The following is a 19412-nucleotide window of genomic DNA, read 5'->3' on the forward strand; positions in this document are numbered from 1 at the left end:
AAAGGAAGATGTGATATGAGTGCCAATGAGACAACTCTCCATATTTAGTACATGATATGGTATGATTCTTTTTTGTACGGCTTTAATTGTAATCATTTGTTGGTGACGTGTGAATAAAAATGCTAGCATTTATAAATATTTTGACTTATTTGGCTAAAAAAACAGCATAAAAGGTTGAATAGCGTAAATAGAAGGCGAATGTATATATATTATTTATTATAGAACTAAAGACACTTTTTGAATATCTGAACAACAGGTATTTTGACATATGTAGATCTATGCATGATCACTCGTATTACAAAAACAATCAGATTTATCTCCCTTTGACTTGAAGTTCAATGCTCCATCGAAATATTCACTTGTCAGTTAATCCACCTGGACCACATTATGTAACTGTTAAAGAGGATTATCTTTACTATCATTATGGTTGTGATGACATTCAAGATCAGGTTTGTACAAAGATATTATACAGTGGCAAGTTATATTTTTCCTAACTCCGTAACTGAAAGTATGTAATTTCATTTTGATTAAAAAAAAGTATGGCAAGCCATTAAGGTAACCGATAAAGTGCTCTGCAAGTGATCACAACATGTTTAAAAAGATTCACATTTGACGTCACCGCTGGAACAAAAGTTATGCATCTGTAGCAACATGCATATTAACGGAATATATTGTTTGTAACAGTTGTTGTTTTGATTGAAAAATCTTCAAAGGCTTACAACTTTGAATTCTAATGCAATTTTAAAAATCCTATTTTTATTAATTTTCTGAAATATTTAGGTCAGATTATTTTTTTTTACTTCAGACCAGCAAATATCTTTCAGAGCAAAACAAAGAATATGTTACTTTGACCTTAACATTTTATAGTTACTAGAACACACCCGTGATATCGCGGGTCCGTGACTAAATTAAAGTATATAACTATGCGCAAGCCTTATTTTAGTATTAGCATTGTCATTTGATAAAGTCATGGCGATTATAAGATACACAGTTTTCTCTGCTTTCAAATCTTTCTGTCTGAACCCGTCGAACTGGCACATATCAATTATTGGTAATATTAATTATTTGGAATTTAACAAAAGGTCCTGGAATGGAGTATTTTTTAATCAACAGCATTGTCCTATATTAGTTATAAATAAAGTTGAATTCTTTGATTCGCTGTTTTACGTCATGTCCGTTAACAAATTGAAAACTGTACCTATACGCCTTATTTTTAGTCCAGATTTTTAGTATTCGTATTGGTATCTTAGAAAGTCTTACTGATTAAAATACTACAATAGGTAACAATTTGACAATTAAGTAGTGTCAACCCTGTGATTATGACCCGTGTAATACTATATAGCATATTAATCCTGAATACACCGTTTGGTGGTGCGCCTGTCAGATGCGGAACGTATAGATGGGCGATATCTTTTTGCGCCAAAAAGTAACTCATTTGCGCCACAACTTAATTGCGCCACCTTATTTTCAAAACTATAGGTATCATTTGCGCCAATAAAATAATCATCTAATTGCGCCAATTTTATATATTTTTATTTATATATAACAGCTAAATGATTAACTAACACACATATTTTAAATCTTTCTTTTCAAAATTTTCTTCTTCAATTTTGAAGATCTCTGAATTTATTATTTTTGAAGGTCGCTCTGACAACACATTGGTTGCTTTTCTTTTACACGCTGTTCTCAAAATTTGACGTTCTAATTTCTGGACACTGAGTAATGGAAAAAATATTTTATGCTTCCAAAATCTGCTATGAAATTTTAAGAACGCGAAAATGTATTTTATACTCGTGATAGTTGACTTGTATTTGCATTATAATTTTAAGAAAAAAATGTTTTATAGTCTCTCAAAACTCTTCTTGTTGTTAACTTGTGTTTGTTTTAAAAAGCTGTATATTTTATATGTAACAAGTGGCGAGACTTTAATAAAGTATTTTTCTTGTCTTGATATAGGTAAAACATGTACAGGTATGATATAGCTAAAAAAAATATTAACAGGTAAATGTGGCGCAATTTCATTTCATTTATTGGCGCAATTAATACCATCAAAATAAAATAGAATGGCGTAATTAATACCTTTTCAAAACTGCAAATGGCGCAAATTGATTCTGCCCGTATAGATAAGGTAATCGGTAACAGTTGAATATACTATTGGTATCGGTGTCTTCCTCCTATTCCCACTTTTTAAAAATACTAGACAAGACAAGACAAGACAATATTTTATTTGAGTCTCACCTCTTCTAAAACATTTACATAATATTACAATTTAAATATTACAATATAAAACAAGAGCCACTCTAAAAAGAGTTATGAGAGACTATAAAAAAAGGTATATACATTTACATATATATATTTACATACATAAAACATAAAACAAATTAAAAGTATACAAATGTTAAGAATAACATAAAACAGTTTAAAAGTAAACAAATTTTAAGAATATAATAAACATTTTCTTTTCAGTAAAATATCATAGCAGATTTTGGCAGTGTAAAAATAAACATTTTCATCACTAAATAAAAATACAAATTTATCATCATCTGACATACTATTAAAATCATGACAAAAAGAATTAGCATGACTAAACAACACAGCACGAAAATCTGCATATAGTGGACATTTCAAAATTACATGTTTCTCATCTTCTATGGTTTCATTACAACTAAAACATATTCGTTCATTAATAGGTAAGTTCTGATACCGGCCCGTTTCAATTTTTAGGGGCGCAACACCACAACGAAATTTTGCAAAAGCACTTCTATATTTCCCTGCAATAGTTTTACAAATGTAATTTTCTACCTTAAATTCTGTTTTAAATAATTTATAAGTACGAAGTTTGGCATATTCATTCGAAACCAACTTATTATGCCATTCAGTTTTATATAAATCAATAGCTAAGCATTCTATATCCTTAATTACATTTTTAGTTAACAATATATCACAGTTACAATATGGTTCAAGATTATACTCTTTAAACTTAGTCATCACTCTGAAGCACCAGTTTTTAATTGGCTTATTTCCATAATTATATGACCATATAAATACTCTTTTATTCAATCTATCATTGTCCATTTTACAAAATCTGGACCATAATCTAAAAACAGCTGTCCATTGCTTTACATTGCATGGAATCCAGCCCATATCACCATACAGAGATAAGTTTGGTGTATACTTTCCTACACCCATAAAAAATCTCATCGCTCTGTTTTTAACAGCATTTATGCAAGAGAATTCTCTTGTTCCCCATATTGAAGCACCATAATCGATGACTGACCATACAAGTGTGTCAAAAAGCTTTGTATAAGTAGAGTAACAAAAACCACCATTTGATTTACATTTTGCAATCAATAACCCAAGAGCTCTACTTGCCGACTTGGCAATAGCTTTTGCCATTAAATCATAATTTAAAAATTCTGTAAGATGTAAACCAAGGTAAGTATATTGTATTACAATTTCAATATTATCATTACCCAGCATAAATGTATAAATAGACCTTGGAAAAGAAGGTGGTCTAAAATGAATAATCTTAGATTTACTCAAATTAACACTAATATCATTTGTATGACACCACATATGTAAAACATTTAAGAGCATCTGTAAGTCTGATTCATTTTCAGCAAGTAAAACAATATCATCAGCATAGAGCAAAATACATATTTTCTCTTCCTCTATCGGAATACCAACATTCAAACTTTTAACCTCATTTACTAAATTATTAATAAAAATATTGAATAAAATGGGCGATAACACACACCCTTGTTTTAAACCACATTGAACATCAAACCATTGGGTTAAATTCCCATTAACTTTAACACATGACTGTACTTTATGATATAAAGATTTTAAAGCATTCAACATTTTACTACTAATTCCTATTGACTCAAGTTTACAAAATAATAAAAATCTGTTTACAGTATCATATGCTTTTTTGAAGTCAATAAAAGCTGCAAAAGTTGACATTTTACACATTTTTCTTGTTTCAATAATAGTTGTAATTGTTGACAAATGATCAATAGTATTACGATTAGATCTAAAACCATTTTGTTCATCATGTATAAAATTTAGATCATCAAGCTTTACAGTTAATCTTGAATTCAGTACTCCGCAATACAGTTTATATGAAGTTGGCGCCAGTGTTATTCCTCTGTAAGACATCGGGTCCCGAGGGTCGGAAGTCGAACTCTTCGGTATCGGGGTGATTATTCCTCTACTCCATAGCTCCGGTATCATTCCTGTATTATAACAAATGTTGAACACTTGAGTAAGGGCGTTTATAGCTGTCTGATTCTTATACATCTCCATCGGAATTTCATCACAACCAGGAGATTTTCCCGCTTTTGACAATTTTAAAATTTTGACAACTTCTTCATTGGTTATTTCACTATCAAGAATATCATCGGTTATTATGCAACTGTTAACATCTTTTTCGGTAGTTTCATATAAATTTCCAGAATTCAACATATTTGAAAAATCACATTTCCATTTATCTAAAACAATTTTCGGATCGGTACATATTGAATTATCTTCCATTTTCACTTCCATTGGAATACTTTGCCTGTTGTTTCCTACTCCAATTTTCCCGATTTTCCTCCAAAATTCTTTTGGGTTATCTTCTAAATTCTTTAGTTCATCTTGCATACTATACCAGTATTGGCGTTTGGCACGTTGACACGCTTTATCGAAATGTTTCCTCTTTTGGACATAATTATGACGTAACGTACTTTTATTACAGGTTGCTTTAATCCATATTTTTTCTGCACTACAAACACAATTCCATAAAACGGTTAGTTCTTCATTCCACCATGGTTTTTTGCATCTACGGCGTTTGTTATTAAATCCATCCGTTATATATGTTTTACATGAAAGTTTACTTGACATCTCTGATTTAACCACTTTAACAAATTCACAATACATCTGGTCTAAATCGACTTGTGACTTATTTGAGTTTTACTATTCCTTCTATTCCCACTTCCAAACAACAATAGATGTTTTGATAAATAAATTGTTTTTATAACAATCAAGGTTAATTAGAATTTCACCTAAGATTTACCTGCATTTTTTAAAAAAGCAACTATAACATACTTGGTACAATATTTTGTTTATTTATATAGTCAGTTTCTTTTTCATCAAAGAAATACTTAGAAATAAAGAAAACATATGAAATTATGATAAATAGATAGGGGTTAGATTTATTAAGAAAAAATTGAATTTGTATTTAAAAATAAAGAAAAATTATGATAAATAGATTGGGGTTAGATTTATTTAAAAAAAAAATATGATTGTGTACTTAGAAATAAAGAAAAGTTATGTTGAAAAGATTGGGAGTCAGATTTATTAAAAAAAAAAAAGTCTGTTGTACAAAAAAATCATGATTTAAATAAATAAATAATAAAATTATTATAACAAAGTATAAACTTAAGATGTGGAATAAAAGTATTACTCTAAAAGTATAATTACTTGGACCAATAATCAAAGATATAAAATAATGGGTGGAAACAATATTCATCAACTAGTACGCCGTGCCGCTGTACTTCCACGAATACCCTTTGTTGAGGTTGACAATTTGAGGTTTAATGCCCTAACAGACATAGATCAGATTGATACCAACATCAACTACATAGCCTTTACAGACTATGTAACAACATACTGGGTTGAACAGATCAGTCACCTTTTGGACCACTACTCAACACAAGGACCAAGGACAACACATCATCTAGTGGATGGGACAACAACCTGAAGAAACTATGTCAGGCATCCACATCCGAACATCTTTCAACTTCTGAACCATGAGGAAGCCTTCAACGCCCTAACTTGCCATGATCCAGTATGCAGCCGGTGGGAAGAGAGTGGCCGCCAAAAAGAAGTATGTAGAAATCAACCACAAATTAGACAAACTTAAGATTAGACACCGCAACCAAGAAGTCACAAGAGTAGAATTTGGTGATGCAGCCTCCCACCTCCTTTACGTGGAATAGATTATTGACAAACTTTAATAGACTTGTAAACAGTGATTGTCTAAAGTTTGTGCTACAATGTGTGATTTGATTTAGTGCTGTTGTACAATTTGTGTTATATTATGCTTCCTTAAATCTACAGTTGAATTTGTGTTATAAAAGTAATAAAATAATTTACTTATATTTATTTTTATTTCTTTCATATTTAATTTGTTTAAAAAACAACAGAATTCATACAGATGCAAAAATAACTTTTTAACCTGTTCTAATAAAAAAAACACTGGTCAATTAACGGCCGATTAAAAAATGTTTGTACAGTATAATCCTTTGTTTGCACAAGTTTTCCTCCTATTCCCACATGAAATTTTACCTTTTCTTACCAGATTTTAAAAAAGTGGTATCGGTATCGGTATCGGACTCGACACGGAACTTCTTAATTATTGGCAATATTAATTACCTGGAAAACGAAAGGGCCTGGAGCGGTGTAATTTTCAATCTACACCTTTGTACTATATTAGTTATATATAAAGTTGAATTCTTTGATTCGTCGTTTTCACGTGATGACGGCCGACAAATTGGACCTCGTAATTTTAGTATTATAGATATACATATATAAATACAGAATTCTCATTTCGTTGTACTTCGTATAAAGTATAACGAAATTGGAGTAATTAGATTATATTTAAAGTAGTCTGTTGTAATTATTGTTCTTTGCAAAAAGTTATATCGTTTAAAACCTGATCCTGAATAGAATTTTGAATTGTTTAAAAGGTGTTCCTTGGTGGAGAAATAGCTCTTTAACTGGTTTGATTCTTTTAAATGCATAGGCTTCAAATATTCGGTATTGGGCGTTCCCCATGAAGATAAATCCAGAAAAGCGCTTCGGACACATACACTTATAATGTGATGTTTGTTGTTGGTTTTTTTTTTTTTGCATGAACCCCCTGAGGGGTTCATGCTTATATATTGGTGAGTTTTGGATGTGTCTATGGGCCACTCGATATCTCTCGGCCGGAAGTCAGAATAAAATTCTCGGAACGTCTCGAAAGTTTTCGGTCATTTATACAGGCCTTAACAGGTTGTTATCTACGTCTTTGATATGGTCCCTTGATGACCCTTGACGACGCAATTATATTTGTTTTAAAACGAACATTGTACACTGTATGTATCTGGGTCAATTATAACGTGGTACTGTATGTTGTCTCGATAACATATGAATTAATTATGTTGGAAGATTTAACCATGGGATACTGAGTGTGTATTTTATCATAGACTTACGGGAGATAAGAATTTGGTTAAAATATTGATATTTGATCGAAAAACAGAAAGATAATATTCTTTTCAAAAGTAATTAATTCAATCGGAATCAAAGAAATTAGAAATATATATACAAAATATATACTGTATTTATGTTTCTGAAGAAACTTATAATGATTAAAATTAGATTATTTTCAGAGTTGCAATTAAGAAATAAGTATTTTATATTACAAGATACTCTGCTTTGGTATTTTTAAATAATCATTTGAAAAGGAAACATAAAAATTCTTGCATCCTACAAAAAAATGTTTATGAACAATTAATCATTATACTTCTACGTTAATTATTTCATACTATTTTAGTATTTAGGTTTGATGAGTAATTATGATTTATTTTTTTGTATTGTGATATATCCCCAGTCCACCACCGCCACCCCCACCCCTACCGCCTCATATAGCAACACACGGAATTGAGAGGATACTTAGTGAACTATGTAAAAAAGTTGATTCGATGGAAACAAAACTAAACAAGTTAGACTCTATTGAAGAGCGATTAAACAAATACGAATCGAAATTTAGTGCTGTTGATGTTGATATGAAAGCCTGCAAAGACAGAATAAGCACGCTTGAACATAGTGCCCAATTCATGTCCGATATAAAGGATGAACACCAAGCTATTAAAAAGAAACTTGAAAAGGTGTCTGAAAGCATAGAAACCTCAAAAACAGTAAATTTAAATGTGAAAAATAGACTTGTCGACGTTGAAAAACAAAACTTTAGCAATAACCTTCTGTTCTTTGCTATCGATGAACAAATTGAAGTTACTGAAATGGATACCGGAATAAACGGGGCACAGGGTGATCACGAGGAGGCGAATGCGGCGGGAAAAAAGTACCGGAAAATTGCATCAACATCATTACAGATTTTCTCGAGCAAAGGTTGAACATTAAAGACGCTACAACGCACATAAAACTCGAAAAAGCCTATAGACTTGGTAGGAAAAAGACAAATGCCGAAAAACCGAGACCAATAGTGGTAAAGTTTGCTGAATTCGGTGATCGAGAAACGGTACGAAAAGCTTCGGGTCGCTTAAGACAGACAAAATTTGGGATTAGTCCTCAGTACCCGACAGAGGTTTTATTAAAACGAAAAAAATTGATACCAGTGATGAAAGAAAAACGTAAAGAAAATAAAGAGGCATATCTAGTAGGAGATAAATTGTTCGTTGAAGGAAAGTTGTGGCAGGAATAGGAGTTTGCGGAGAATGGCTGTACTACTGTTGAAAGTGATAAATGTAATAAATGTTCATTAAATGTGTGCTCATGGAATATATCTAAAGGTCTGTTGCGGAAACTGAAAGATAAAGAATTTTTAATGGAAATAACAAATTGTGATATTGTATGCTTAAATGAGTGCTGGGTCAAATGCCCGACGGAATTCGAATTAAATGGTTATGATAAAAAGTTTGTTTATAGGGAAAAGTGCAACGGAGGAGGAGTTATTGTTTTCTATAGAAAGTGGTTAAATCCGTATATTGAAGTATTGAATTGTTGTGCTAATAGTATGATATGGTTAAAAATTAGCAATGTTATTATGTTTGATAGTAAAGATTTGTATATGTGTGCTATATATATGCCCCCTGATAATAATGTGTTTTACCGAAAGTATGACTTAGATGTCTTTGAAGTTTTGCAGGAACAAATAGAACATTATAGTTTATTGGGTAACATCGCAGTGATTGGTGATCTCAACGGAAGAATAGGTTTAGAAAATGACTTCATAATGCAAGACAATTTAAATGTATTTAATTGCAATAAAACTGATGTACTTAATTATGAACCTGATCTACCAAGTAAAAGAACAACAGAGGACATAAAGCCGGCTAATTCGTTTGGTCGTAAAATTTTGAACTTATGTAAATCTTCTGGTATAAGAGTATGTCTTTCTAAACAAAGATTTAAACGAAGTGAGAATAGTTTAAAAAGACGATATAAAAAACAGAGAGGAAACATGTTGAGTTCTATGAGAAAAACGAATCCAAAGTACTTTTATCGAAAATTCAGGAAACGAAAAAAGGCCAAACAAAGTAACATAAAATTAAACGATTTTGTGACTCATTTTAAAAACTTAGTTTCTAAAGAAGAAATTGACGACGGACCGGAAGAAGAAGTCAACAATGAAGTCATTTACGAAGAATTGGACCGACCTTTTACGGAGCAAGAAATTGATGTTTGCGTTAAAAAATTGAAAACTGAAAAAGCAACAGGCTATGACAATCTATTAAATGAATTTTTGAAGGAATGTAAATTAGTCCTACTGCCATTGTTATGTAAACTTTTTAACGTAATACTTATTACCGGTTGGTTTCCAGAAATATGGGTCAAGAGTGTTTTAGTTCCGCTATTTAAAAAAGGTCAAGTTGATGATACAGGAAATTACAGAGGAATTTCGCTTGTGTCTCATGTTGGGAAATTGTTTACTTCTGTCATTAATACAAGACTATTGAAGTGGTGCAAAGAATACAGTATATTGACTGATGCGCAATTTGGATTTGTCCCTGGATATGGTACACACGACGCGATTTTTGCCCTTCATTCTATTGTATCAAAAAGTTAACGTAAAGGAAAGCGTCTCTATTGTTGTTTCATTGATTTTGTCAAAGCTTTCGACAGTGTGTCACATTATGTTTTATGGCAAAAAATGTTAAAATGCGGTATTAGTGGAAATTTACTGAATCTTATTAAATCAATGTATTCTAAGTTAAAAACTTGTGTTAAATTAGATGGTGAATTTTCAGATTTCTTTCATTGTAATGTTGGCCTAATGCAAGGCGAATCATTATCTCCATTTTTATATGCAATTTATGTAAATGACATAGAAATTGAGTTAATTAAACAAGGAATAGAACCATATGAAGTAAAATTGTTAAATCTTTATCTTTTTATGTATGCTGATGATACAGTTCTCTTCAGCGAAAGTATTTCTGATTTACAAAAAATGATAGTCACTGTATATGATAGTTCATACAAGAATGGTCTTGATATTAATTTAAGAAAAACCAAAATAGTTGTTTTTCGTAACAAAGGTGTACTGAAAGAGAACGAAAAATGGTATTTGAATGGTAAAATGATAGAAATGTGTGATCAGTTTGTATATCTTGGTTTGTTATTAAACTATAACGGTACTTTTACTGTAACACAGAAAACACTATCTGAACAGGGTAGAAAGGCTACATTTTGTTTATTGAGTAAGATTTATGATGATTGTTATAACACTGAGACTTTGATGTCCCTTTTTGATACATATGTAACAAGTATTGTGAATTATGGGGTTTCCATAAGGGAGCTGATATAGAAACGCTTTATTTGTATTATTTAAAAAGAATTTTGAAAGTGAGAAAAACGACTGTGAACCATATGGTGTATTTTGAACTTGGGCGTTTACCATTGTATGTTAATAGATATGTAAGAATGGTACGTTATTGGTTGAAGCTATTAGAATCTAATAATTGTATATTGAATAGTATTTATGAAGATATGTACGAATCTAGTTTTGTTAAACCGAATGATAAACTCAATTGGAGTTGTAAAATAAGAGACATACTAAACAGGTATGGATTTAATGATATATGGTTAGCAATACAACAACAATAATATTTTATTAACGTCTCACCATCAATAATACAGTATAAACATTTCACATTATAAAAGTAAACCTTTTTAAAATTATTAATGCCATTCTAAAAGAATTATGAGAGACGGATTAAAAGGAACTAGTATTTACAAATTTTCAAAAAGCAATTATAAAACAAAAGTTAAATGATAAAACATATTTACATCAATTATCGGTATAAAAAACGTCTTCTACGGTCTAAAATAAGCTTGCAGGTTTTGGCACTTTTTTGTATCACATTAATATTATCACTCGCTAAAATAAATGAAAGTTTCAAAAAATTCGGCAATAGACTAAAATGTTCGTATTCAAAGTTTAAAATCTTATACAGTTCGTCTCTTAAATCGTCGTATAACGGACATTCAGTCAATACATGCTCCTCGTTTTCAATTTTATTGTCACAAACAAAACAAGTTCTTTGATCTACTGGAAGACTCTCGTAGCGTCCTGTCTCTACACGTATTGGGGCAACACCACAGCGAAACTGAGAGTAAGCTCTTCTGTGTGAAGGTATAATAAGCTTATCTAGGTAAAGTTCTGTATATACATCCTGTTTAAATGTTCTATATGTACGTAGTTTGTTACCTCCTGGTCCATTTCGTCTAGAAGTGTCTTTATGCAGATCTTCATTCCATTTCTGTTTAAAGTCAGACATAAGTTTTACGTGTATTGCAATGTTAACTTGCTGCTTATCAATATCAGTGTCATCAAACCAGTTCGCTATACCACATGATTCGAAAAGACTATAAATTCTAAAGTTTGAGTTTTTGCACACTCGATGACGCCTGAAATTCTGCTCTGCCCAAATGTCTATTTTCTTATTTATTCTATTTTCATCCATATATCGTAACCGATTCCAATAGTTTATGATTACCCGCCATTGTTTCACAGACGGTGGTGTCCATCCCGAATCTCCATTTACTGCAACGTTTGGGGTATAACGACCAACTCCCATGAAAAAACGAATGGCTTTGTTTTGAACGGCATTTATACACGAGAATGACTTATCTCCCCATACTGCAGCACCGTAACTAATAGTACTCCAAACCATAGAGTCGTACAGCTTTGTAAAAGTTCCAAAAGGTAAACCTCCTAGTCCCTTGTATTTCGATATTACAAGTCCAAGTGCTCGACTAGCTGCTGCTGCAATATACTTTGCCATGACGTTATAGTCCAAGTGTTCTGTAAAAACTAAGCCTAAATATGTGTAACGTTCTACTGTCTGTAAAATGTGGTTTCCGCAATGAAAGGTTGTTTGACGGGAACGAATTTGGTCGAAAGTGAACTATATTTGACTTGTTATCGTTTATTGTCATCTTGTTATCGGTACACCATAAATCTAATGCATCAAGTAATGTTTGTAGCTCTGTTTCTGTGTTAGCACAAAGTGTTGGAAATAGTCAATTATTTTTGCATGAATTTAAAAAAAGAATTGTTGATAATTATTTAGCCGAAGCCTTGTCATTTTTTGAAAACACCTCAAAATGTTATTTATATCAATATATACATGATGGACATACTTTGCAATTTTATTTGAATCGACCATTGAACAGTTTATATCAGTCATATGTAACTAAATATAGAATAAATTCACATTCACTTAATGTAGAAACTGGAAGATACTTTAATATTTCCAGATATGAGCGTGTTTGTAATATGTGTAATAAGAAAGTCATCGAAGACGAATATCATTTTATATTAGAGTGTGATAAATATGTAAATGTCAGAAGTAAATATATTAAGATATATTATTACAGAAACCCATCTACCTTCAAATTAGTTCAATTACTATCTGTAAGAAATATTAAAGAATTAAATAATCTGGGTAAATATCTGTACGAGGCAGAGAAAATTCGTAATACTTGATTTTTGTTTTGTACCTTTATTACCAATGTAAATTATATGCCAAACTCCGCTATATATTATTGCTGTATATGTTTATGTATATGTTTATGTAAACTGTATAATTTGTGTATGTTTTTAATCCTATGAGCTGTATATTTGCTTACGGAATAAAGAATTATTATATCCATAAAACGGAAAGTAAGATAAATTAAGTAAATATTTAAATTTTAAACAGTCGTGAATAACTTAAAATACTTGTGTGTTTTCAATTCATAAAGCATGATTTTAAATCCTTGCAACTCATATAACTTTACAACAATCACAACAAAATTTAATTACAACCATAATGTTGATTATTTTATACCGTTTTAGTATAGATGAGGGGGAGGACAGGGGGTACCCTTCTCCCCTCTCCCACCCTCTTCTCCTTTCTCCTACCCCTTTTCTCCTTATTTTATTTTTTTTAATTTACCGGAAAAAAGAGAGATATTTTATTTTTTCATATTTTATTTTTTTCTCCAACTTTTTCTCCTTTCTCCCAGCCTTCCTCTCCTTTCTCCTACCCCCTTTCTCCTTTCTCCCACCCCCTTTCTCCTTTCTCCTACTCCCTTTCTCCCTGTCCTCCCCCTCATAGATAGAAGTCTCTGCTTATATTTTGTATTGGATTGTTAGAATTTAAAAGTAGATTATATCGATAAATGAACGTAAATACTTGACGTTCTTGTTTATTGATATTATATATATTCAAAAAAAATTGAAAAAAATACTAACAGGGAACGTTAGTTTTTTATAAAATTTAAATTCATTTTTTGTTTGTTTGTTTTAATAGTTTAACCGTATAGCATCTACATATTTTTACTATATATGGTACGGTTTTGAAAATTGTATTCATTGTGTTGACCAACTATTCTACACCTCTTGATTCATTTACATTATATATCGTATTTCAAAAGCACACTATCAGTTTGCGTTCTCAAAAAATCCGGATAAAATGTCAATGAATCAGGAGTCACAATATTTGTAGGCTGTTTGACATTCGAATTCAACTATTAGATTAAGATATGTGATGATGCAAATGCGTATTCTTTTTCTGAGTATCAATGAGATGCTTTCTATTTACTATTTCGTGCGCTAAGATACTACTTGCATGCAATACTATTAAATTCACTCGTGAAAGCTTATTTTCGTTTTTGTTATCTAAATTCAGGACACGGCAGAAAGAGCTTCACATGTGACTTTCAAAACGGTCTTCATTTCTAACGGTATTCTGACCACAGGTTGTTTCTCTTTTGTTTCTTTTTTGAGTCACTGTCCTATTATTAACTTTGACCTTTTCGAAAAGCTAAGGATTGTCTACCCAAGGAATAGATTCCTTAACTTTGTAATGTATTTAGCCTTTTAACTTTTTTCATTCGAGCCTCACTGATGCTTTTTTTGTATCTACTGAACTCGAGTCTGGCGTACATCATTTTGATTCTGGTATCTTTTTATGTCTTCATACCTTTTTATATAAATTAGTTATTTTGAAAGTGTGTACAGGTATTCATAAACTTCTGAATTAAAAATTCTTCGGCAAAACTAAGTTTCCCTGAAGAATGTTTGAATTGATTAAAGTAAAATCAGGAAATCCTTAAAATTTGTGATTTTATAATACCAAAATAAGCCACGGTATTTTCATAAGAGGTCTCAATCAAGTGCATGCCACAAGTTTCACCGCATACAACATCTACTATGAGTAAAGACAGCTTCAAATACGAGTTGAGAATATAAAGTCATTCATGTAGGAAACAAAATATAAAGATATAAAAGATAAGATAAATGCATCCAGAATTCCATATTACAAAGCAAACTGGGTAGGTTTGTGCAATTTGCATAAGTCATCCGGTTAGTAGAAATTAGGATTTGCCAAAGGGTTATAATCGGAAAAAATATGTACATTCCCAGGTAATAAATAAAATAGTCGAGCTTTAAAATAACTATTCAAATAGAAGAGGAAATATATACTTTTAGCTGGCTTCTTATATTCACAGTCAATTATTTTAATTCAAAATATAAAAAAAGAAGATGTGGTATGATTGCCAATGAGACAACTATCCACAAAAGACCAAAATGACACAAACATTAACAACTATAGGTCACCGTACGGCCTTCATCAATGAGCAAAGCCCATACCGCATAGTCAGCCATAAAAGGCAAAAAGCAAACACAAATTCAGCAACAATCTTTTGGTGACCCGGCAGTCAGCGGTCTTAGGTTCATGTATTGCTTTTCTTTTTTTAAAGAAAGCAACTTGTTTTAAATATGTTATCTTCTTCGAAGTACTAGGTTTTCCGCTTATATTTATTTCATAATATTGATAATTGAAATCGGGAATATGTCAAAGAGACACAAAACGACCAAAGAGCAGAAAACAGCATAAGGCCACCAATGGGTCTCGACACAGCGAGAAAATCAGATAAACCAATTAATGAAATTGAGAATGAAAAGTTCGTTTTTGGATTAAAAAAAACCTCCAACAGATTTGATCAAATGTATCACAACTTTTGAACATCGGCATCATTTACGGTAGAACACAGCTAGTTATAGATAATTGGTATACGATCTGCACGGCTTTCCATAGTCGAAGGATCTAATCACCATGAACATTGCTCATTTTAGGGATGGGGATGCGGATACAGAACATTGCAGACTTTGTGCTCCTGGGTAAAATTTCAACAAAAAGCCACGCGGGATGTGCCGACAATCAGCGAGATTCAGAAAGCTCTAGTTGAGATGGGAGATAAACCAAAGAATTTTGATGGTTCTCGTGAATGGATTGGAAGCTTTGAAGTTTCAATATGCATTGAATTCTTTTTCAATGTACGTATATATATATATATATTATGGATTCTTATAAAAAAAATCGTGTCTAAACTGTGAACGCTTCCAGTGTGTTTGGTTCTACGTGTTACAGTTATTCTATTTTGCTATGGAAAAAAATGTGAGAAATCATGCCTTTGGCGCTTACGTTTGCTAGTTTTTTTTATATATTCCAAAACTTTCCACTGAATTTATTTTTTATGCATTCTTAAAGAAACCATATCCAAGTTTTTAAGGTCTCTCTGTTTGTTTTAATCTTTTAGGGTTGTTCTTTGTTATTTGAAATAAGATATTATATTTCTTGTTTATTTTGTATTAAAATAACTGTAAATGTCTTTACTAAGAGTTAAATATATTAAATGCTGATGAGTTGAAGCAACAAACGGTTTGATTCCATATATTTTCGTTGGAAATATTGTATAATTTAGACATGACTTGTCAATGTTTTCTCAGTTATAGTTTCGTTTGTTGTTGTTTTCTATGTCACTGGTAAACTGAAGAAAAAAGCACAAAAACGAAAAAAAAATCGTAATACCTTTATCATATTCAAAACGAAGTAGAAGAAAGAAAATAGTGTTGTTTGAATTTTCATTCGTTTATTTTACTACAAAATGTTAGTTTTGTATAACATTATTTTGATATACTTCTTTTTTGGGAAAAATTAGTTGGAATGCATAGATTGTGTATATATTTGTGCGTTTTTATCGAGAAATTGTTTGTATACTGTCGATGCAGCAGGATATGCGGTAGAGCTAGCACTGTGCTTGCAAAGGTTATAAGCAAATTTATTATTCAAATTAGTCATGACATTTTGAAGTTGTGAAACATAACATATTGTACATTTTAGGTACCATGTAAAATTGTGCATATACGATCTGGAATAGAATTAGAAGACCATTTGGTAGCACTTGAAAGTCACTTCAATGTGTTTGGTTCTCCTATAATGATGGGTATAGTATTTCCATATAAGATATTTGTACGAATTATGTATAACACTTTAAAAACAAAATCGTATACCAACAACTTTGAGTACTCTCAGGTTTATACTACATGTGGCCTTGAAGTCATAAAACTGTCGAGTCAGTTTTTTTTTTCTCGTACTCCAAAATCAAAAAATCAAAATGTTGGATTTCATGTTTCGAGCATGATTTTTGTACTCCCAGCACTAAGCAAAGTTTTATCACTACAAAACCTGTGCTCTTCAATATTCGTGTGTTGATGTATATCATATTACTTTTTGTTTTTATTGTTTAAATTTGTACATAAGTCAGGCCGGTAGGTTATCTCGTTTTAATTGTTATACCTTTGTCATTTCGGGGCCTTTTACAGCTTGCTAAACGCAACTGGTTTTGCTAATTTACTCATTGTTGAAGGCCATACGATGACATGTACTGTAGTTATCAAATTCTACGTCATTAGGTCTCTGGTGGAGAGTTGGTCTCATTTGCAATCATACTACATCTTCTTATTTTCATAACGATATAATCGTTTGTGTTCAAAACTGGTCATTATGATTATCAATATGTCAAACGATATCAACCATACAAGTTAAAATGGTTTATTTTTTACATCGGCATTGAGCCCTGCCCGATAGATACGAAAGCTTTGGTACAATTTACTGAATTATATTAGGAATGATGTTACATTTGAAATGTAAAATTGAGAATGGAAATGGGGAATGTGTCAAAGAGACCACAACCCGACCATAGAAAAAACGACAGCAGAAGGTCATCAACAGGTCTTTAATTTAGCGAGAAATTCCCGCACCCGGAGGCCTATCTTTTGTGTATCACCTCTGTATCAAAATATACTGGTTACTGATATTATTATGTGTAACGGCACCATCTTTAAAGTCTTGTTTATATATAGATATAGGAAGATGTAGTAGGAGTGCCAATGAGATAACTCTCCATCTAAATTACAACTTATAAAAGTAAACCATTATAGGTCAAGGTACTGCCTTCAACACGGAGCCTTGGCTCACATCGAACAGCAAGCTTTAGAAAATTAGTAATATAAAACCATTCAAACGGGAAAACCAATGTTTACTTTTGAATGTCGTTGCAACATTGGAGTACTGTAAAAAAACTGGAAGTTTCAGGGTTTTCAAAGTGACAAACAGTAGGTTACGAATCGGCCAGTATATAATCGATGGTTTTAGCGATTGATATTCGGTGGTTAAGTATTTTGTAGTTAATTTCGACTTTATTCGTTTCGTATGATCTTATGTAATAATTCTTATTTCTGTACTTTAAGGTGGAGATACAGATAATTCATCCAAATGTATACTTGGGGTCTGTTTCAAACCTAAAAGTCTTCTGATTTTGGTAAGTATTTACTTTTATTTAACCATAATTTTAAGTAATTCATGTTTTTTTTTTTAATATTTTAACCTCCAATTTCTAGGGACATTATGTATGCTCCAATATCCACAAAATTCGATTCTGTATAGTGAACTACAATTTATTTAACTATACTTTTAAAACAACGGATTCTGTATGTAGCACTTCTGTAAAACAAAAAGGCGGAAGATGCTACTCTGCCTTTTGCTGATTGTTGGTTGCTTTACACCACATTAGCACAAAAAGGCTATATTGCGGCGAGGTCTGCCTTTTGCAAACGCATGCCAAAATCTATTCGATTAAAAAAAAAATCAACAGTATTTTTTTTCTTCACTAGAAATTATTTTCTGGTATTTAAGCTACATGTACCTTCTTTTCTGCACATTAATATAAGTACAAGAATCGTGTAAATAATATAAAAGAAAATGACCTTTTCGCTAAACTCAGTACACCACAAGAAAATAACCATACATTACAGTAATCCAGAGTACAAACCCGCCGCGAAAAATCAACATTGAAAATGCTGTTGCACTTTAACCAAGAAGGGGGATGTTCCAAATTTGGCAGCTATGTTATTACAGGATAGTTATCTATTGATATAGGATATAAAGTACTTAAATTTACTTGATAAATTATATCTTGTATTTTAGGACCCACACTGTTATGATAAAAATCCTGCAGTAGATCACATGATTGGTGAAGGACTTATTAAGTGGAGGACGATGGACACGTTTTTAGAAAGTTCCTTTTACAATTTATGTTTACCACAGCTTAAGTGTAATACATAACAATGACGTAGACACAGTTTTCTTGCGATGTTTTTTTTCTTCTATTCTATCAATAGATAAAATAAAAATAAATACAAACCCATATGATCCCATATTATCAGTATATTCAAACTACTTGGCCTTTCATGCGTAAACGTATATACTAAAGACAAGTATTTCGCGTTCAGAAATAGGAGTAAACGCGAACTTGTTTAAAATAGTGTTAACCAGAAGCTGGTGCAGTCTAAAATGACTCATCGATACTCGCATAACGTTTAACGAAGATTATAAACAAAGTCGAATAGTACTGAGAACCCAAAATTTCGATTGTATTATGGTAATCTATTCCTGGAGAAGAATCATTATTATTTGGAAAAAGTTTCATAAAAAGTGTATGTACAATTAAATGATCAATGATTTAATATCAATGATAAATCATTTCAACACAGAAGTGCCGACTATTGATTGGTGCTACCATCAGAGAGAAACATCGATCCAAGCAGAAATTATTTCTGTTTATGTAAATATGATCTTCAGCAGTTTCTTTGTACAAGTCAATACGATTTAATAACGTATACGATAAATGTATGATAGTTGCACACAATAACCAGTTCTTACATATAACTACTTGGCGATTGGAATTTGAAAAACAAGAAACTAAGTATTTCAAGTCGGCGCTTAAATGTGTCCTCCTTTGTTTATCTGGGTAACGTT

The 19412-nt window shown here is 31.5% G+C and overlaps 1 protein-coding gene across 1 annotated transcript; it reads left to right on the plus strand.

Moving 5' to 3' along the window:
* The first annotated feature begins 312 nt into the window (after nucleotides 1-312).
* LOC134687495 (ufm1-specific protease 1-like) lies at nucleotides 313-19397 on the plus strand. The gene is made up of 5 exons (XM_063547853.1): nucleotides 313-449; nucleotides 15389-15589; nucleotides 16437-16539; nucleotides 17846-17916; nucleotides 18582-19397. Exons 1-5 carry the CDS (start codon nucleotides 339-341, stop codon nucleotides 18717-18719), a joined length of 624 nt encoding a protein of 207 aa, XP_063403923.1. The 5' UTR covers nucleotides 313-338; the 3' UTR covers nucleotides 18720-19397.
* The last annotated feature ends 15 nt before the right edge of the window (nucleotides 19398-19412 follow it).

Source organism: Mytilus trossulus, chromosome 10 (assembly GCF_036588685.1).
Source record: "Mytilus trossulus isolate FHL-02 chromosome 10, PNRI_Mtr1.1.1.hap1, whole genome shotgun sequence".
NCBI lineage: Eukaryota > Metazoa > Mollusca > Bivalvia > Mytilida > Mytilidae > Mytilus > Mytilus trossulus.

Excerpts from the sequence above, each read along its gene's own strand:
- LOC134687495 (XM_063547853.1), top strand. The coding sequence starts at position 339 with ATGCTCCATCGAAATATTCACTTGTCAGTTAATCCACCTGGACCACAT. Across the intron at positions 450-15,388 it reads GTGATGACATTCAAGATCAG|GGATGGGGATGCGGATACAG; the intron begins GTTTGTACAAAG and ends TGCTCATTTTAG. Across the intron at positions 15,590-16,436 it reads GCATTGAATTCTTTTTCAAT|GTACCATGTAAAATTGTGCA; the intron begins GTACGTATATAT and ends TGTACATTTTAG.